The following is a 22,235-nucleotide window of genomic DNA, read 5'->3' on the forward strand; positions in this document are numbered from 1 at the left end:
GATTGGGAATCAGGGATCGGGGAATGGGGATCAGGATTGGGAATCAGTAAGTGGAGATTCGGAACAGCAGGACTGTAATTCTATCCGAGGGAAAGGCCATGTTCTGAGTTTATCGAACAAACATACAGATGATTAACACAAGTTCAAGGGATTTCCCATTTCTGTGCTTATCAGGGTTTTCTAAAAGAAAGCGAAAACAAAAACATGAGAGGGAGGCTGAGTATCTGCTCTGTACTTACCCTCTTCCCTGGCTTTCCCGATGCGCCGATAAGTCCTTGAATCCCTCGGGGACCCTGGATTAGAGAGGACACATGGTGAAGATCAGTGTCACAGGCACCCTCACAATACAATAAAGAAAAAAAACCCAAAGTTCCTGCATTAGGAACAAAGTTCACTCCAGAGAGAGAGAGAGACAGCAGAACCTAGAACAATACAACAGAGAGAGTGGCCATTCAGCCCATCATGCCTGTGCCAGCTCTGTGAAAGAACTATCAATTAGTCCCACTCCCCTGCTCTTTCCCCATAGTAATTTTTTCCCTTCTAATATTTATCCAATTCCCTTTTGAAAGTTATTATTGAATCTGCTTCCACCGCCCTTTCAGGCAGCGCATTCCAGATCACAACAACTCACTGCGAACCTCCTCCTGCTCCTAATTTGTGTGTTCATCTGGCAATGCTTAGGGTAGATAATTCACCTGGTCTCCATGGTTTACATCCCAGGTTACAAGAGGAAGTGAAATTGAAGATAGTGGAAGGGCCTGCCGTAATCTTCCAATCTTCCCTGGATACGGGGGAGATGCCAGAGGATTGGAGAGTGGCAAATGTGACACCCTTATTCAAGAAAGAGTGTAAAGACTTTCCTAGAGCTGAGTTGAGTGAGCATGTCGTGGGTCAAGGCGGTGCAGTCAAAGTGGGCACCATACCCGCTCGTCCCATGTGTGGCCAGCCCCTGTGATCACACAGTGGGTGGCTAATTATCATAATGGAGGCACGGAGCCCAGCCAATTACTCGAGAGGGGTGGGCTTCGAGATACTGAATACAGTGTCAGATGACTCCTGAGCAGGTGCTGGTGCCATATTTAAAGCCCTGCTATCCCCGTTTGTATTGCTGCCTTGGACCCATTTGCAGTGTCTCTGGAGAAGCCGTTGTTGTAGTGACTCCTGGACTCAACACCCCCCCACCCCCCAGAGACAGACATTGCAGGAGGGCAGAGGCCAGGCACAGAGTGACCCCACGCTGTAGCGATGCCTCTCTCCAGATTCTCCTCCTGCAGCAAAGGAAAGGTGGGAGGCTCTCTTCTCCAGCAATGGAAAGAAGAGGCCCTCCTGCCTGACCAAGCAAACCTGGCTGGGATCGCAGAGGAGGTCAGCAGCTGTGGGGTCACCGCCAGGACATGGGTACAATGTCACAAGAGAGTCAATAACCTCCTTCATTCTATGAAGGTGAACTGCTCCATACCTCTCTCCTGTTTCGGCATTGCACGTGTCTAAGCAGGAGCAAGAGGGACATGGGGAAGGAGGTGCCACAAAGGTGCTGGCAAAGGGGGTTGGGAATCACCTCATTCTGACAGATGCTTGGCTGCATCTCAGCCACAGGCCACCTACTTTCACAGCTCACCCCCATTAACTCCCCTGAGAGGGGACAGGAGCATGAGCTATATAGGAGACCCCAGTGGGGGACGAGGGGCTGACATTAGTAGAACGGTCATGTTGATCCCTCGGTGAAGTATGACTATCTCCCTCTTTACACTTGCAGAACAAGAGGGCCCATAACTGGAGGGAGAAAGCATGGACTGACAGAGGCATCCCAAACATCATGTCACTCTCCATAGCTAAGAAGGAGGACTTGAACTAGTGGGGACCCAGGACAGTCACGCAACAGCTGATGGAGAGACTGCAGTCTCTGTGCAAGAGTGTGAGGACTGTCTTCTATCAACATACCATTCACTTCTGGAGACCCACATTGCATGGTTGGTTTCACAAGATCTGCACAACCCAACCCACACGTTTGTGTCCTCTCATGCAGGTCAGTGTCTGCAGGAGACTCCAGTAGAAGGGGGGCAGCCATCAATCTCTGAGGAGGAGCAGTCAGAGGATGCACCGTTCCATGATTCTCCTGCACCTTCCACCAGTGCAGATACTTTCACCTCAGTGGGTTTCCACTCGGTTTTGGAATCAGGGTCACAAGCTGGTGAGAGAACCGCATACACGCCCAAGCAGCTGGCTGAGGCTGAGACAGTCGAAGCCTCTGACAGTCAGAGGACTGTGGGTGGCCAGGCCCAGGCTGATGACGAGCCTCTGGTGTCGACAGCACAGGGCATGTTAGAGTCGCAGACAGACGTAAGGCAACATCTGGCGGAGATGCCAGAGGCCATGCACAGCCGTGACTAATCGATGGAGGAGTCTATCCATGCCATGAGTGCTGCTCTGTCCAGGCATACGGGCTCATGGCTTCCTCTATCGAGAGGTTGGTGACCCTCATAGAGAGCCAGATCCCACAAATGCGCACAGACCTGCACACCATCACCTTGGCCATGAGCTCGATGCAGCAGTGGCAAGGTTAGAGAAGGACAAAGCACCTGGATTCTTCTCCAGCTCCTCGTCCTTCTCTGGTCAGCAGGGAGGTTCAAGGGAGCTTTGAAAGGGAGGAAGAGAGGCTGGCGTCCACAGCTGGGGACTCCCCTCAGGGTGCTCTGGGTATGGACAGCGGCTCCTCAACCCCTCTGCCAGTGAACCCAGCTCCAGTAGCTGTGATGCCTGTGGAGAGACCTGCATCTGTGCAGGAAACCTTAAGACAGCCAGTGAACTCCCACTGCTGTCGTCAGTCCAAGGAGCAGTGTTGATCAGCAGCCTTTCTCCAGCCCAGCTGCTAGTGCAGGAGTCACACCTCATAGAAACACTTGTTTTTGAAATAAACCCTCATTGTGTAAAAGTGATTATTCTATCATGTTATTAATTATGAGCTGCTGACTTCACCCTTTCCCCTCAGTGATGCCAATGTGATCACAACCCTCATTTGATTCGTGTCTCCCATGGGCCATACCGCCTGGTTCAGCTGGGTACTAGGCACGGAACACAAATAGAAAGGAGGTGACAGATAGTATGCATTGAGGTGAGTCTTTAGTCTTTATTCATTTTACTTTGAGAGACCAACACGGCGGGCAGTGAGTAAGTATGAGAGTGTCTCTTGCCTCCTTGGCCTGTCAATCAATCTGCCTGGCCTCCGATGCAGGGGCTTCAACATCCAGTGCTGCTTGATCATCTCCCTCCTCCACATTCTTCTCATCGATGGAGGAGTGTCATTCAATATTGTCCTCATCATGCAAGGCCTCCCCATTCTGCAGTGCTAGATTGTGCAGAGCGCACCAGACCACAATGATGCACGAGACCCTCGCTGGGGAAAACTGCAGGGCTCCACCAGATCGATCTATGCAACAGAATCTCATCTTCAGCAGCCCAATGTCCTGCTTGATGGTCACTCGGGTGGAACCATGGCAGGTGTTGTACCTCTGTTGCATTGCAAGGGTTCCTCAGAAGACATGTCTTCAATGGGAAGCTTTTGTCACCAAGAATCCATTCCCAAAGGGGAGCCGGGGGGGGGTCTGAAAAGCTGTAGAACCTGGCAGCTGTCAAAGTATGTAGACGTCGTGGCTGCTTTCTGGGAATCACAGAATCACAGAATAATACAGTGCAGCCCTTCGACCCATCGAGTCTGCACCGATACATTAAAACACCTGACCTGTCTACCTAATCCCATTTGCCAGCACTTGGCCCATAGCCTTGAATGTTATGATGTGCCAAGTGCTCATCCAGGTACTTTTTAAAGGATGTGAGGCAACCCACCTCTACCACCCTCCCAGGCAGGGCATTCCAGACCGTCACCACCCTCTGGGTAAAAAAGTTCTTCCTCAAATCCCCCTTAAACCTCCCACCCCTCACCTTAAACTTGTGAACCCTCGTAACTGACCCTTCAACTAAGGGGAACAGCTGCTCCCTATCTACCCTGTCCATGCCCCTCATAATCATGTACACCTCGATCAGGTCACCCCTCAGTCTTCTCTGCTCCAGCAAAAACAACCCAAGCCTATCCAACCTCTTTCAGAACATTAGAACATTAGAACATTACAGCGCAGTACAGGCCCTTCGGCCCGCGATGTTGCGCCGACCTGTGAAACCATCTGACCTACACTATTCCATTTTCATCCATATGTCTATCCACTGACCACTTAAATGCCCTTAAAGTTGGCGAGTCTACTACTGTTGCAGGCAGGGCGTTCCACGCCCCTACTACTCTCTGAGTAAAGAAACTACCTCTGACATCTGTCCTATATCTTTCACCCCTCAACTTAAAGCTATGTCCCCTCGTGTTTGCCATCATCATCCGAGGAAAAAGACTCTCACTATCCACCCAATCTAACCCTCTGATTATCTTGTATGTCTCTATTAAGTCACCTCTCCTCCTCCTTCTCTCTAACGAAAACAACCCCAAGTCCCTCAGCCTTTCCTCGTAAGACCTTCCCTCCATACCAGGCAACATTCTAGTAAATCTCCTCTGCACCCTTTCCAAAGCTTCCACATCCTTCCTATAATGCGGTGACCAGAACTGCACGCAATACTCAAGGTGCGGCCTCACCAGAGTTTTGTACAGCTGCAGCATGACCTCGTGGCTCCGAAACTCGATCCCCCTACTAATAAAAGCTAACACACCATATGCCTTCTTAACAGCCCTATTAACCTGGGTAGCAACTTTCAGGGATTTATGTACCTGGACACCAAGATCTCTCTGCTCATCTACACTACCAAGAATCTTCCCATTAGCCCAGTACTCTGCATTGCTGTTACTCCTTCCAAAGTGAATCACCTCACACTTCTCCGCATTAAACTCCATTTGCCATCTCTCAGCCCAGCTCTGCAGCCTATCTATGTCCCTCTGTAACCTACAACATCCTTCGGCACTATCCACAACTCCACCGACCTTCGTGTCATCCGCAAATTTACTAACCCACCCTTCTACGCCCTCATCCAGGTCATTTATAAAAATGACAAACAGCAGTGGCCCCAAAACAGAACCTTGCGGTACACCACTAGTAACTAAACTCCAGGATGAACATTTGCCATCAACCACCACCCTCTGTCTTCTTTCAGCTAGCCAATTTCTGATCCAAAGCTCTCAATCACCTTCAACCCCAAACTTCCGTATTTTCTGCAATAGCCTACCGTGGGGAACCTTATCAAACGCCTTACTGAAATCCATATACACCACATCCACGGCTTTACCCTCATCCACCTGTTTGGTCACCTTCTCGAAAAACTCAATAAGGTTTGTGAGGCACGACCTACCTTTCACAAAACCGTGCTGACTATCGCAAATGAACTTATTCTTTTCAAGATGATTATAAATCCTATCTCTTATAACCTTTTCCAACATTTTACCCACAACCGAAGTAAGGCTCACAGGTCTATAATTACCAGGGCTGTCTCTACTCCCCTTCTTGAACAAGGGGACAACATTTGCTATCCTCCAGTCCTCCGGCACTACTCCTGTCGACAATGACGACATAAAGATCAACAACAACGGCACTGCAATCTCCTCCCTGGCTTCCCAGAGAATCCTAGGATAAATCCCATCTGGCCCAGGGGACTTATCTATTTTCACTCTTTCCAAAATTGCTAACACCTCCTCCTTGTGAATCTCAATCCCATCTAGCCTAGTAGGCTGTATCTCAGTAATCTCCTCGGCAACATTTTCTTTCTCTACTGTAAATACTGACGAAAAATATTCATTTAACGCTTCCCCTATCTCCTCTGATTCCGCACACAACTTCCCACTACTATCCTTGATTGGCCCTGTTCTAACTCTTATCATTCTTTTATTCCTGATATACCTATAGAAAGCCTTAGGGTTTTCTTTGATCCTATCCGCCAATGACTTCTTGTGTCCTCTCCTTGCTCTTTTTAGCCCTCCCTTTAGATCCTTCCTGGCTAGCTTGTAACTCTCAAGCGCCCTAACTGAGCCTTCACGTCTCATCCTAACATAAGCCGCCCTCTTCCTCTTGACAAGCGCTTCAACTTCTTGAGTAAACCACGGCTCCCTCGCTCGACAACTTCCTCCCTGCCTGACAGGTACATACTTATCAAGGACACGCAGTAGCTGCTCCTTGAATAAGCTCCACATTTCGTTTGTGCCCATCCCCTGCAGTTTCCTTCCCCATCCTACACATCCTAAATCTTGCCTAATCGCGTCATAATTTCCTTTCCCCCAGCTATAATTCTTGCCCTGCGGTATATACCTGTCCCTGCCCATCGCTAAGGTAAACCTAACCGAATTGTGATCACTATCGCCAAAGTGCTCACCTACATCTAAATCGAACACCTGGCCGGGTTCATTACCCAGTACCAAATCCAATGTGGCATCGCCCCTGGTTGGCCTGTCCACATACTGTGTCAGAAAACCCTCCTGCACACACTGGACAAAAACAGACCCATCTAAAGTACTCGAACTATAGTATTTCCAGTCAATATTTGGAAAGTTAAAGTCCCCCATAACCACTACCCTGTTACTCTCGCTCCTGTCGAGAATCATCTTCGCTATCCTTTCCTCTACATCTCTGGAACTATTCGGAGGTCTATAGAAAACTCCCAACAGGGTGACCTCTCCTCTCCTGTTTCTAACCTCGGCCCATACTACCTCAGTAGACGAGTCCTCAAACGTCCTTTCTGCCGCTGTAATACTTTCCTTGATTAACAATGCCACACCCCCCCCTCTTTTATCCTCTTCTCTGTTCTTACTGAAACATCTAAATCCCGGAACCTGCAACATCCATTCCTGACCCTGCTCTACCCATGTCTCTGAAATGGCCACAACATCAGGATCCCAGGTACCAACCCATGCTGCAAGCTCACCCACCTTATTCCGGATGCTCCTGGCGTTGAAGTAGACACACTTTAAACCAAGTTCTTGCTTGCCAGTGCCCTCTTGCGTCCCTGTAACCTTATCCCCTACCTCACTACTCTCAACAGCCTGTACACTGGAACTACAATTTAGGTTCCCATTCCCCTGCTCTCTTCATAGCTTCAATGTTCCATCCCAGGCAACACCCTGGTGAATCGTCTCCGCACCCCCTCCAATGCAATCACATCTTTCCTATAATGTGGCGACCAGAATTGCACACAGTACTCCAGCTGTGGCCTTACCAAAGTTCTATACAACAGAAGCGGGTACACACCTGAAGGAAACGCTTTCAGTGGCCACAGATCAATTGAACCTTGATGGAATGGAAGCCCCGTAGAAGACTTGATGGCCACATGTGTGCAATCTATCACACCCGAGTGGCCCTGAATCTGATGACCCTCTCAGCCTGACTATCAGGGTCAGTCCGGCAGTGCACAGAGCTGGTCCTCTTGAACAGCCCATTGGTCACCTCCTTGATGCAATGATGGGCTGCTGCCTGGGAGACCCACACATGTCCCCGGTGAATCTTTGGAATCCAGGTGTGTAACAGTTAAGTGCCAAGGTGGTCTTCAAGGCCATGGGAATAGAGTGACCACCAAATCCTATTGGTCAGAACGTGTCCTGCAACAGGTCACAAAAGTCAGTGATGTCCTCCCTAGAGAGCCGTTGTCTTCGCTGACAATGACACTCGGACATTCAGAGGTAGGTGACTTGAATCCGGTACACACTCTGGTACAGATGGGCTCTTCTTGGCCTGGCCGGCTGGTCTCACTCACATCGTGGAGCTTCACGGGCAGGTGCAGCTGCCTCCTGGCCCTCCCTCCATCACACAGGTCCAAAGAGACAGGATGGATGAGACCCACGTCAGGGGATCAGTGGGCCTCCAGAGCACTGTCCTTGCAGCAACACCCTGCCTTGGCAGCCATCCCTTTGCTACTTCTCCTGTCAGACTCCTTGATGGCTCTCAGTCCCCACCCTTGCTGATAGGTGACCCTCTCACCCAGCAGTATGTGCAGCCAACTCTTTCACCCAATAGTTTCGCAACACGATACAGCCACCCAAAATCAAGCCCCCCCTTGCAGACCACCCGAGACCCAGCTCACCTGGTACTGGCACCAGAGACTCAGCCCACCCTTGCAGAGGGCACAGCACTGTAGGCCATCAATGGCCTCCTCTCCCCCCCCCTCTTCCCCTATGCAGTGCTGGTCGTGGCTGCTACCCATGTGCCCTGTGGCCTCGCCTTGGTTCTGCCTACTTTCAACGGCAGGGGAACTGAAAGCACGTGGGGGCCGCCCATCACCCAGTTAATTCCAAGTCACCCCATTGAATCACTTATAATTACATGCTAATGCATTATAACTATATATTCTGCAATTTAAATTGCACTCCTGTCGTGTCAGGATGGCAAGGCTGCGTTGGTACTTTTCCGGTGCTGACTAAATCCGGAACCAAGGTCACGATGTCGGATTTGCGGGCAGACTCGTCCGATGCTATTCCCCGAGACCCCCCACACCCCCATTCCAGCTCCAAACGGCCATACTAAATTCAGCCCCTAATAACTAGTTTAACATCAGTGTTGGGTAAGATTTTAGAAACAATAATCAGCGGAAAAAATCAACAGACACTTGGAGAGGTTTGAGTTAATTAAGGAGAGCCAGTACGGATTTGTAAAAGGCAGATTGTGTTTGACTAATTGAATTTTTTTGATGAAGTAACAGAGAAGGTTGCTGAAGGGAATGCAGTGGATGTTGTTCATATGGATTTTAAGAAAGCATTTGATAAAGTACCACATAAAAGGCTAACTAACAAAATTGGGACTCATGGAATGGTGGGGGGGGTGGTGTCTGTGTCCAATTGGGGAAAAAAATTGTCTCAAGGACAGAAAACAGTGAGTCGTGGTAAATGATTGTTTTTCAGATTGGAGGATGGTAGACAGTGGTGTTCCCCACGGACCACTGCTTTTTTTGACATATATAAATGACTTGGATCTTGGAATACAGAGCAGAATTTCAAAGTTTGCCGATGACACCAAACTCGGAGATGTGACAGACAGTGAGGATGATACAAATCAACTGAAACAGGACACAGATAGGTTAGCAGACAAGTGGCAGATGGAATTTAATACAGAGAAGTGTGAGCTGCTGCATTTTGGCAGAAGGGATATGGAGAGGCAATATAGACATAATGGCTAAAATAAAAGCAAAATACTGCAGATGCTGGAAATCTGAAATAAAAAGAAGAAATGCTGGAAATACTCAGCAGGTCTGGCAGCATCTGTGGAGAGAGAAGCAGAGAGTTAACATTTCAGGTCAGTGACCCTTCAGAAGCAGTTCTGATAAAGGGTCACTGACCTGAAACGTTAACTCTGCTTCTCTCTCCACAGATGCTGCCAGACCTGCTGAGTATTTCCAATATTTCTTCTTTTTATTTCAGATTTAAAGGCACAGTTCTAAAGAGTGTGCAAGAACAGAGGGATCTGGGGGTTCTTGTGCATTTGTTTTTGAAGTTGACAGGATATATTTTGAGAGTAATTCACAAAGCATATGGGATCTGCGGCTTCATAAATAGAGTATAAAAGCAGGGAAGTTTTGCTGAACCTTTATAAAGCTCTTGTTCGGACCCAACTGGAGTATTGCATCCAGATCTGGTCACCACACTTCAGGAAGGATGTGAGGGTCCGTAAGAGGGTGCAGAGGAGATTTACTGGAACATTTCCAGGGATGAGGGATTTTAGTTACAAGGTTAGGTTGGAAAAGCTGGGGTTTTATCCCTGGAGCAAAGGAGATTGAGGGGAGATTTAATAGAGATGTACAAGATTATAACAGGTCTAGATTACATGGACAAAGAAAAGCTTATCCCATTAGCTAATGGTACAAGGACTAGGGGACACAGGTTGGAGGTTTTGGGCAAGAGATGCAGGGGGAATGTGGGGAAGAACTTTTTTACACAGTGAGTGGTAATGACCTGGAACTCGCTGCCCACAAGGGAGGTGGAAGCGGAGACAATTGGATGTATTTTAAGGAGCCCTCGCGTCGGGATCCGTGGCAGGGAGGGGGCCTGGGATTAGGCCCGCCACAGACCTAGTCACCGACAGGGCCCGGCTCAATCCTCCCTGCGGTGGCGAGTCTCTGTGGCAGCCGCTCGGCAATGGAACCACAATCAGCATATGCAAATGAATAAAATGATTACATTTCCATGTACCTGCCCTTAATGTTGATGTCCCGCCACGATCTTCAGCATGGATGTCGGCACTCTCACACCTTCGGATCGCTGTCCGGGGAAATGAGGCTCCACACTAGTGGGGAGGGGGGAGGAGGTAAGTTTATCAGTGTGGGAGGGGGTGGGGGATGGGGTCAGATTAATATCATGGGTGTAGGGGATTGTGGGAAGGCTTGTACTTTAAACTTTGTGCAGTTTAGGTGGGAAGGTCAGATGGTAAATGTAAGTGTTTTTTTTTGGGGGGGGGAAGGGCAAATAGTTACTTTAATTGTTGTTGGGGGGATGGGAGAGGGGCAAAAAAGAGATGTATTTATGTAATTTTATTGAATATTTCTTTAAATATTTGAATTTCCCAGTAGGGCTGACTGCCCTTTAAAAAGGATGTTGCACAGGGGATGACCCCATTGGCAGAGACGAACAGCCTGCCCCCTCCACACGATCGGGGGTGTGGGGTGTGGGGTAGCCCACCCCAGCTATTGAAACGAGTCGCCACGCTAGAGATTGTGACGGCTCTTTAACACGCGGCCTGCATGGGCAGACTGCCATTTTGGAAGCTCGCTGTCAAGATTAACAGCGAGCTTAGAAAATCCAACCCACTGATTTCAAAAGGAAATTGGATGGGCACTTGAGGGAAATAAATCTGCAGGGCTATGGTGACTGAATGAATTGCTCTACAGAGAGCTGGCATGTACTCAATGGGCCGAATGGCCTCCCTTCTGTGCTGTAATGGATCCAGAGATCCCATATGCTTTGTTTAACAGCTTTTTTAATTTTTCCTTCCATTTTCAGAGATTTGTGTGTGTACACCCCCAGGCTGCTGTGCAACTGACCATTTTCAAATAGGACCATTGAGTTTATATTGCCTTGCCTCATTCTTCGAACCAAGAATGATCATTTCACATTGCTAATCAGTACATGTCACGTTGTTATTTTGAAACATGTGTGGGTTACTTTCAAAGTCCGTCTGCTGACATTATAAATTAAAATATGTGACAAGAAATACAATATAATTTACCTGTGGACCTTCGTCACCTTCTTCTCCTTTAAGTCCAAAACCACCAGGAAGTCCCTGTCACACAAGAGAGAAAGGAAAAATTAGAGAACAGGTATGAAGGATGATGTATTGAGATTTGCACTCATGTTCTCTTGATTATTAGTCCAGGCCTCTGCTTTACCAATCCAACATCATCATAACACTACCCTTCCACAGCTACTTGAAGGTAAGTCAGTGCCAGATCAGTGGGCGGCATGCAAAGAAAAGACAGTGAGGGTTCAGAGCAGGTTTCAGGTCACTGATCAGAAACATTAACTCTGCTTCTCTCTCCACAGATGCTGCCAGACCTGCTGAGTATTTCAAGCATTTCCTGTTTTTATTTCAGATTTCCAGCATCTGCAGTATTTTGATTTTATTTCAAAGTAATCATGTTCCCTTAAAGAAAAAGGGTGAGACTAAAAAAATCCAGAGTCCCCTGGATGTCAAGGGGCATAAAGGAATGGATAAAGAAAAAAGGGAAGCTTATGACAGATACAGAGGGCTCAAAGCTGCAGAAACATAGAAAATAGGAGCAGGAGTAGGCCATTCGGCCCTTCGGGTCTGCTCCGCCATTCAAAAAAGATCATGGCTGATCATCTAATTCAGTTCCCTGTTCCCACTTCCTCCCCATATCCCTTGATCCTTTTGGGGGCATTAAGAAATATATCTATCTCCTTCTTGAATATATTTAATGACTTGGCCTCCACTGCCTTCTGCGGTAGAGAATTCCACAGGTTCACCACCCTCTGAGTGAAGACATTTCTCCTCATCTCAGTTCTAAATGGCATTCCCCGTATCCTGAGACTGTGATCCCTGGTTCTGGACTCCCCAGCTGGGAGGTTAAGCTGGAACTGTAGAAAACACCAGTTAGGCCACAGCTTGTGTGCTGTATGCAGTTCTGGTCACTGCACTATAGTGTACAGAGGAGAATTACGAAGATGTTAGCCGGACTGAAGAATTTTATTACAAGGAAAGATTGGATTGGCTAGGGTTGTTTTCTTTGGAACAGAAGAGGTTGAGAGGAGACCTAACTGAAGCATGTAAAATTATGAGGGGTCTAGATAGAGTGGATAGGAAGACCCTGTTCCCCTTGTTGAGGGGTCCATAACCAGGAGACATAGATTTAGTGTCAGAGGTATGGGGTTTAGAAGGGAGTTGAGGGGAATTGTTTTCACCCAGTGGGTGTTGGGGATCTGGAACTCACTGCCTGGGAGGTGGTAGAGGCACAAACACTCATTATATTTAAAGAAAACACTTGGATATACACTCGAAGTACCGTAACTGACAAGGCTACGGACAAAGAGCTGGAAAGGGGGATTAGGCTGGAAGGCTACCTGTCAACTGGAGTGGATACAAAGGGCCAAATGGACTCCTTCTGTGCTTTTAATTTCTATAACTCTGTGATTTTCAAAGAATACTAAGGTAACAAATAGAATGAGACTGCCAATTCAGAAAAATATTGTACATTTAATCAATCAAAATTAAAATAAGAATATTACATTAAACAGCTTGCATCATGGATTGAGCCTGTGCCTAACAAGAGCAGCAAGCAGGCAAAACCTGACTTTAACACCTTAACTGAAAGATGCCAAATACCTGTAAAAGGAGCTGAAGGGGGTTAGATTATGAGGTAAAGTTGCATAGCTTCACTTGTTCCCTGAGTTTAGAAGATGAAGCTGTTTGAGATATTAAATGATTTGATAGAGACGATAGAGTGAAACTATTTCCTCTGGTGGGGGGAGTCCCAGAACAAGGGGCAGAACCTTAAACATAGAGCCAGACCGTTCAGGGGTGATGTCGGGAAGCACTTGTTCACACAGAGGGGAGTGGAAATCTGGAACTCTCTCCCCCGAAAAGCTGTTGAGACTGGGGTGGAGTGGGGGGCGCCAGTGGGGGGGTGGGGGCGGGGGGGTGGGGGGGTCAGCTGAAAATTTCAGAGCGGAGATTGATAGTTAGGTCAGGGTATTAAGGGGTGGGGAGGGGGAGGTGGTTATAGAGTTAAGATATAGATCAGACATAATCTAACTAAATGGCGGAACAGGCTTGAGGGCCTGAATAGCCACCTCTTGTTCCTAAATTCCTACAGTGCACGTAATATGATGGATTATGTCTTAAATCCTGCCTTCTAAACTTTAAACTGGAAGCACAGCTTCAGGGATGGAGTGAAAGAGAAATCTTAAAGCAAATAGTGAGAGATTTCACTTAGACAGTAAATTGTCAAATGAAATGAAAAGACCACAGCAGCATAATTTATGAACAATAGCTAGGTTAACTGACAATAACATTCAACAATAAAATACACAGAATAATGGAGAGATTAGACTGGATCCCTCTATCAGTGTATTTTTTTCAATTCATTTATGGGATGTGGGCGTCGCTGGCCAGGCCAGCATTTATTGCCCATCCCTAATTGCCCTTGAGAAGGTGGTGGTGAGCTGCCTTCTTGACAGCCAGGTCTCGCTGCACCTCCCCCTTTCCCAATCTATCGCCATTCAGATAATAATCTGCCTTTCTGTTTTTGCCAGCAAAGTGGATAATCTCATATTTATCCACATTATACTGCATCTGCCATGTATTTTCCCACTCACTCAACCTGACCAAATCACACTGGAGCTTCTCTGCATCCTCATCACAGCTCACACTCCCACCCAGCTTTGTGTCGTCAGCAAACTTGGATATATTACATTTAATTCCCCCATCTATATCATTAATATATATTGTGAATAGCTGGGGTCCTAGCACTGATCTCTGCGGTACCCCACTAGTCACTGCCTGCCTCTCGGAAAAAGGCCCATTTATTCCTACTCTTTGTTTCCTGTCTGCCAACCAGTTCTCTATCCATGTCAGTACCTTACCCCTAATCCCATGGGCTTTAATTTTGCCCGCTAGTCTTTTCGGTGGGACCTTATCGAAAGCCTTCTGAAAGTCCAAATACACGACATCCACTGGTTCTCCCTTATCTATTCTACCAGTTACATCCTCAAAAAATTCTAGTAGATTTGTCAAGCATGATTTCCCTTTCATAAATCCATGCTGACTTTGTCCGATCCTGTCATTGTTTTCCAAGTGCTCTGCTATTACATCTTTTATAATGGACTTTAGCATTTTCCCCACTACTGATATCAGGCTGACTGGTCTATAATTCCCTGTTTTCTCTCTACCTCCTTTTTTAAATAGTGGGGTTACATTAGCTACCCTCCAATCCATTGGAACTGTTCCAGAGCCTTTAGAATTTTGTAAAGTTGATAGGTTCGCAGAATGGCCAGAGAGGTTCCTGTGAAAATGAGGGGTAGAAATGGCAAGATTAGGGAACCATGGATGACAGGTGAAATTGTGAGACTAGCTAAGAGGAAAAAGGAAGTACACATAAGGTCTAGGCGGCTGAAGAAAGACGAAGCTTTGAAAGAATATCGGGATTGTAGGCGCAATCTGAAACGAGGAATTAAGAGGGCTAAAAGGGGTCATGAAATATATTTAGCAAACAGGGTTAAGGAAAATCCCAAAGCCTTTTATTCATATATAAGGAGCAAGAGGGTAACGAGAGAAAGGATTGGCCCACTCAAGGATAAAGGAGGAATGTTATGCGTGGAGTCAGAGAAAATGGGTGAGATTCTAAACGGGTACTTTGCATCGGTATTCACCGAGGAGAGGGACATGACGGATGTTGAGGTTAGGGACAGATGTTTGATTACTCTAGGTCAAGTCGGCATAAGGAGGGAGGAAGTGTTGGGTATTCTAAAAGGCATTAAGGTGGACAAGTCCCCAGGTCCGTATGGGATCTATCCCAGGTTACTGTGGGAAGCGAGAGAGGAAATAGCTGGGGCCTTAACAGATATCTTTGCAGCATCCTTAAACACGGGTGAGGTCCCGGAAGACTGGAGAATTGCTAATGTTGTCCCCTTGTTTAAGAAGGGTAGCAGGGATAATCCAGGTAATTATAGACCGGTGAGCCTGACGTCAGTGGTAGGGAAGCTGCTGGAGAAGATACTGAGGGATAGGATCTATTCCCATTTGGAAGAAAATGGGCTTATCAGTGATAGGCAACATGGTTTTGTGCAGGGAAGGTCATGTCTTACCAACTTAATAGAATTCTTTGAGGAAGTGACAAAGTTGATTGATGAGGGAAGGGCTGCAGATGTCGTATACATGGACTTCAGTAAGGCGTTTGATAAGGTTCCCCATGGTAGGCTGATGGAGAAAGTGAAGACGCATGGGGTCCAAGGTGTACTAGCTAGATGGATAAAGAACTGGCTGGGCAACAGGAGACAGAGAGTAGCAGTGGAAGGGAGTTTCTCAAAATGGAGACGTGTGACCAGTGGTGTTCCACAGGGATCCGTGCTGGGACCACTGTTGTTTGTGATATACATAAATGATTTGGAGGAAAGTATAGGTGGTCTGATTAGCAAGTTTGCAGACGACACTAAGATTGGTGGAGTAGCAGATACTGAAGGGAACTGTCAGAGAATACAGCAGAATATAGATAGACTGGAGAGTTGGGCAGAGAAATGGCAGATGGAGTTCAATCAGGGCAAATGCGAGGTGATGTATTTTGGAAGATCCAATTCAAGAGTGAACTATACAGTAAATGGAAAAGTCCTGGGGAAAATTGATGTACAGAGAGATTTGGGTGTTCAGGTCCATTGTTCCCTGAAGGTGGCAACGCAGGTCAATAGAGTGGTCAAGAAGGCATACGGCATGCTTTCCTTCATCGGACGGGGTATTGAGTACAAGAGTTGGCAGGTCATGTTACAGTTGTATAGGACTTTGGTTCGGCCACATTTGGAATACTGCGTGCAGTTCTGGTCGCCACATTACCAAAAGGATGTGGATGCTTTGGAGAGGGTGCAGAGGAGGTTCACCAGGATGTTGCCTGGTATGGAGGGCGCTAGCTATGAAGAGAGGTTGAGTAGATTAGGATTATTTTCATTAGAAAGACGGAGGTTGAGGGGGGACCTGATTGAGGTGTACAAGATCATGAGAGGTATAGACAGGGTGGATAGCAAGAAGCTTTTTCCCCAGAGTGGGGGATTCAATTACAAGGGGACACGAGTTCAAAGTGAAAGGGGAAAAGTTTAGGGGGGATATGCGTGGAAATTTCTTTACGCAGAGGGTGGTGGGTGCATGGAACGCGTTGCCAGCGGAGGTGGTAGACGCGGGCACGATAGCGTCTTTTAAGATGTATCTAGACAGATACATGAATGGGCAGGAAGCAAAGAGATACAGACCCTTAGAAAATAGGCGACATGTTTAGATAGAGGATCTGGATCGGCGTAGGCTTGGAGGGCCGAAGGGCCTGTTCCTGTGCTGTAATGTTCTTTGTTGGAATTTAATACTGACAAGTGTGAGGTGATGCATTTTGGCAGAAAGAATAGGAAGAGACAATATAGACTTAATGGCACAGTTCTAAAGAGTATGCAGGAACAGAGGGACCTGGGGGTTCATGTGAATCGATCTTTGAAGGTGGCAAGACATATTGAGAGAGTGGTTAGTAAAGCATATGGGATCTTGGGCTTCATAAATAGAGGCATTGAGTACAAAAGCAGGGAAATTATGCTGAACCTTTATAAAGCTCTGGTTAGGTCCCAACTGGAATATTGCATCCAGTTCTGGTCACCACCCTTTAGGAAGGATGTGAGGGTCTTTGAGAGGGTGCAAAGGAGATTTACCAGAATGGTTCCAGGGATGGGGGATTTTAGTTACAGTTAGGCTGGAAAAGCTGGGGTTGTTCTCCCTGGAGCAAAGGAGATTGAAGGGAGATTTGAAAGAAGTATACAAGATTATGAGAGGCTTAGATAAGTTAGACAGGGAAAAACTTCCCATTAACTGATGGTACAAGGACTAGGGGACACAGATTGAAGGTTCTGAGAAACAGATGCAGGGGGAATGTGAGGAAGAACTTTTCTACACAGTGATTGGTAATGACTTGGAACTCACTGTCCACGAGGGTGGTGGAAGCAGAGACAATCAATGATTTCAAAAGGAAATTGGATGGCCACTTGAAAGAATAGGCTTGCAGAGGGACGGGGATCAAAGGGTTAGTGGGACTGACTGGATAGTTCCATGGAGAGCCGGCATGGTCGCGATGGGCCCAATGGCCTCCTTCTGTGCTGTAAATGACTCTATGACATTCTCTCACAAGTCGTGGGAGTCAGTTGCCAGCATTCGCCAGAGCTGGCGGGCAGCCATAAAGACAGGGCTAAATTGTGGCGAGTCGAAGAGACTTAGTAGTTGGCAGGAAAAAAGACAGAGGCGCAAGGGGAGAGCCAACTGTGCAACAGCCCCAACAAACAAATTTCTCTGCAGCACCTGTGGAAGAGCCTGTCACTCCAGAATTGGCCTTTATAGCCACTCCAGGCGCTGCTTCACAAACCACTGACCACCTCCAGGCGCGTATCCATTGTCTCTCGAGATAAGGAGGCCCAAAAGAAAGAAAAGAATTCCCCAACCTCAATTTGCCTGAATATAATGTCTGTTATTCCTGCTGACTGCACTCTAAGCATTGTCTAACCCAAGGTTTGAAATAAGATCAACATAATTTCTCTCCCTTTCATTCTATCCATCTGGAAATCAACCCCCAGTGCTTGGTTTGCTTTGTTATGGCCTTATTAACCTGCACTGTTGCTTTTAGTAATCTGTGTATCAGTAACCCCAGATCCCTCTGTTCCCCGACCCCATTTGGACAGTAATTTTCCTTGGAGTATGTGGCTTCCTTTTTGTGACTTTCAAAATGCATACTTATTTGTTTTGAGATTCATTTGTCAACTACATGCCCATTCTGTAAGTTTATTGATGTTTTCCTGTATTTTGTTGCAGTCTTCCTCTGTATTAACTACACCCCTAATTTGTTGTCATTTGTAAATTTGGAAATTGTCTTTCCAATTCCTGAGTCCAAATCCCTTATGTAAATAATGAACAATGGTGGTCCCAGCACCACTCCTTGTGCAAGACCATTTCCCACCATTTGCCAATCTGATAAATTACCTTTAACCCCTACTCTCTCTTTTCTGTTTTATAGTCAGCTTGTTACCCATTCTACTAATTGCTCCTGACTCCACAATTTCTGACCTAAATCATGACTTTACTTCGCTGTACCTCATCAAAGGCTTTTTGGGATTCCAAATATATTACATCTACTATATCACCCTTAACTACCCTGTAACTTCTTCAAAGAATTTATTAAGCTTGATCAAGCACGACCTTCCATTCTGGAATCCATAATGAAGACTCTATATTACATTTTCAGTTTCTTAATGTTTCTCTATGACATCTCTGAGTAAGGATTCTCTTATCTTCCCTGCCAACATTAAGCTAATTGGCCAAATTACAGTGTCCTGAGCCAGGCTACTGCTCGGGGGACATGGGTTTGAATCCCACCATGGCAGAAGATGAAATGTGAATTATTCAATTATTAATCAAATTAATGAAACTGGAAATTAAAAACTAGTCCAATGATGGCCATGAAACCATTGTCGATTGTCGTACAAACCCATCTGGTTCACTAATGCCCTCTAGGGAAGGAAATCTGCCATCCTTACTTGGTCTGACCTATATGTGACTCCAGACCCACAGCAATGTGGTTAACTCTTACATACCCTCTGAAAAGGCCTAGCAAGCCACTCAGTTGTACCTAACCACTACGAAGTCAATAAAAGGGAATGAAACCGGACGGACCACCTGACATCGACCTAGGCACCGGAAACGACAACGGCAAACCCAGCCCTGTCGACCCTGCAAAGTCCTCCTTACCAACATCTGGTGGCTTCTGCCAAAGTTGGGAGAGCTGTCCCACGGACAAGTCAAGCAACAGCCTGACATAGTCATACTCATAGAATGGTACCTGACAGACAATGTCCCAGAAACCACTCTACTCTCAATCATCAGCAAAGTGATGGAAGATGTCATCAACAGTGCCATCAAGCAGCACTGGCTTAGCAATAACCTGCTCAGTGATGCCCAGTTTGGGTTCCGACAGGGCCACTCAGCACCTGACCTCATTACAGCCTTGGTTCAAACATGGACAAAAGAGCTGAACTCAAGAGGTGAGGTGAGAGCGACTGCCCTTGACATCAAGGCAGCATTTGACCAAGTATGGCATCAAGGAGCCCTAGCAAAACTGAGGTCAATGGGCAAGGAAACCTGCTGCTGATTACCACCCATCACCCTCCCTCAGCTGATGAATCAGTACTTCTCCATGCTGAATACCACTTGGAGGAAACACTGATGGCAAGGACACACCACCGTGCTAAATGGGATAGATTTCGAACAGATCTAGCAACTCAAAACTGGACATCCATGAAACGCTGTGGACCATCAGCAGCAGAATTGTACTCATCCACAATCTGTAACCTCATGGCCCGGCATATCCCCCACTCTACCATTACCATCAAGCCAGGAGACCAGCCCTGGTTCAATGAAGAGTGCAGGAGGGCATACCAGGAGCAGCACCAGGCATACCTAAAAATGAGGTGTCAACCTGGTGAAGCTCCAACACAGGACTATCTGCGTGCCAAACTGCTTAAGCAGCATGCGGTAGATAGAGCTAAGCAATCCCATAACCAACGGATCAGATCGAAGCTCTGCCGTCCTGCCACATCCAGCCGTGAATGGTGGTGGACAATTAAACAACTAACTGGAGGAGGTGGCTCCACAAATATCCCCATCCTCAATGATGGGGGAGCCCAGCACATCAGTGCGAAAGATAAGGCTGAAGCATTTGCAACAATCTTCAGCCAGAAGTGCCGAGTTGATGATCCTTCTCGGTCTCCTCCTGAAGTCCCCAGCATCACAGATGCCAGTCTTCAGCCAATCCGATTCACTCCACGTGATGTCAAGAAACGACTGAAGGCACTGGATACTGCAAAGGCTATGGGCCCTGACAATATTCCGGCAATAGTACTGAAGACCTGTACTCCAGAACTTGCCGTGCCCCTAGTCAAGCTGTTCCAGTACAGCTACAACACTGGCATCTACCCTGCAATGTGGAAAATTACCCAGGAATGTCCCGCACACAAAAAGCAGGACAAATCCAACTCGGTCAATTACCGCCCCATCAGTCTACTATCGATCATCGACAGTGCTCTCTCGCAACACTTGCTTCGCAATTATCTGCTCAATTTGAGTTATGCCAGGGCCATTCAGCTCCTGACCTCATTACAGCCTTGGTTCAAACATGGACAAAAGAGCTGAACTCAAGAGGGGAGGCGAGAGTGACTGTCCTCAACATGAAGGCAGCATTTGACCAAGTATGGCGTCAAGGAGCCCGAGCAGAACTGAGGTCAATGGGAATCAGGTGGAAAACTCTCTGCTGGTTGGAGTCATACCTAGCGCAAAGGAAGATGGTTGTGGTTGTTGGAGGTCAATCATCTCAGCCTCAGGAGATCATTGCAGGAGTTCCTCAGGGTAGTGTCCTAGGCCCAACCATCTTCAGCTGCTTCATCAATGACCTTCCTTCAATCATAAGGTCAGAAGTGGGGATGTTCGCTGATGATTGCATAATGTTCAGCACCATTCGTGGCTCCTCAGATACTGAAGCAGTCCGTGTAGAAATGCAGCAAGACCTGGACAATATCCAGGCTTGGGCTAATCATCTCCCCTTGACATTCAACAGCATTACCATCGCTGAATCCCCTACTATCAACATCCTAGGGGCTACCATTGACCAGAAACTGAACTGGAGTAGCCACATAAATACCGTGGCTACAATAGCAGGTCAAAGGCTTGGAATCCTGCGGCTCGTAACTCATCTCCTGACTCCCCAAAGCCTGTCCACCATCTACAAGGCACAAGTCAGGAATGTGATGGAATACTCTCCACTTGCCTGGATGGGTGCAGCTCCAACGACACTCAAGAAGCTCGACACCATTCAGGACAAAGCAGCCCACATGATTGGCACCCCATCCACAAACATTCACTCCCTTCTCCACCGACGCACAGTGCAGCAGTGTGTACCATTTACAAGATGCACTGCAGCAATGCATCAAGGCTCCTTAGACAGCACCTTCCAAACCTGCGACCTCTACCACTTGGAAAGACAAGTGCAGCAGATGCATGGGAACACCACCACCTGCAAATTCCCCTCCGAGTCACACACCATCCTGACTTGGAACTGTATCATCATTCCTTCACTGTCCCTGGGTCAAAATCCTGGAACTCCCTTCCTAACAGCACTGTGGGTGTACCTACCCCACATGGACTGCAGTAGTTCAAGAAGGCAGCTCACCACCACCTTCTCAAGGGCAATTAGTGATGGGCAATAAATGCTGGCCTGGCCAGCGACACCCACATCCCATGAACGAATAAAAAAAAATAGGCTTCTGCCAGTCTTCTGGTACTATTCCGTTTTCTGATGAATTTATATCTGTAATAGTGCCTCTGCTGTCTCTTCACTAATTTTTTTTAATATACTTGGATGCATTCCATCCGGACCAGGGGTTTTATCATCTCTCAGTATGATTAGTTTGTCAATTATCTCTCCCCTTTCTATCTTAAATGTCTTTATATATTTTTTGATCTCTTTGTTTAATCTCACGTCCACCATGTTAGTCTCTCCGGTAAATGCCGAGGCAAAGTCTTTATTTAATATTTCCACCATGTTTCTATCATTCCCTGCGAGTTTATCATGTGTATCCCTTAACGACACTAACCCTATCCTGATTTATTATCTATATGTTGTAGAATACTTTACTATTTCTCTTTATATTCCATGATAACTTAATTTCATAGTTTCTCTTTGCCTTTTTTTTTTATTTCTTTCCTAACTTTTTCCTGTTCCCCTTTGTCATTCTCTCCTTTGTTATCAGTGGATTTATCATCTGAATTTTTCTTTAGTTTAAATGTTGACAGCTTTGCTTTATTCATCCCTGGGGCTGCATTTTGTGTGGCCCCTGAAGTGGGGTGGGCACGGGGTACCGTGACGGCGATGGTGGGGGTAGAGGGCCCGTCGCCTCCCGTCACCAACCAATCTTCCCCGGAGCAGGATAGGCTGATGACGGCCTTCCCGCCCAGAGGCCAAATAAGGCCCTGAAGTGACCT

The 22,235-nt window shown here is 47.0% G+C and overlaps 1 protein-coding gene across 1 annotated transcript in view; it reads right to left on the minus strand.

Annotated features, from left to right (window-relative positions):
• LOC137373152 (collagen alpha-1(XI) chain-like) overlaps positions 1 to 22,235 on the minus strand; it is a 612,019-nt gene that overhangs the window by 388,562 nt on the left and 201,222 nt on the right. Inside the window, exons 15-16 of the mRNA XM_068038011.1 lie at positions 11,187 to 11,240; positions 240 to 293 (exon numbers count right to left, since the gene is read on the minus strand). Of these exons, the coding sequence (XP_067894112.1) occupies positions 240 to 293; positions 11,187 to 11,240 (108 nt within the window). The remainder of the gene's footprint in view (positions 1 to 239; positions 294 to 11,186; positions 11,241 to 22,235) is intronic.

Source organism: Heterodontus francisci, chromosome 8 (assembly GCF_036365525.1).
Source record: "Heterodontus francisci isolate sHetFra1 chromosome 8, sHetFra1.hap1, whole genome shotgun sequence".
Taxonomy (NCBI): domain Eukaryota; kingdom Metazoa; phylum Chordata; class Chondrichthyes; order Heterodontiformes; family Heterodontidae; genus Heterodontus; species Heterodontus francisci.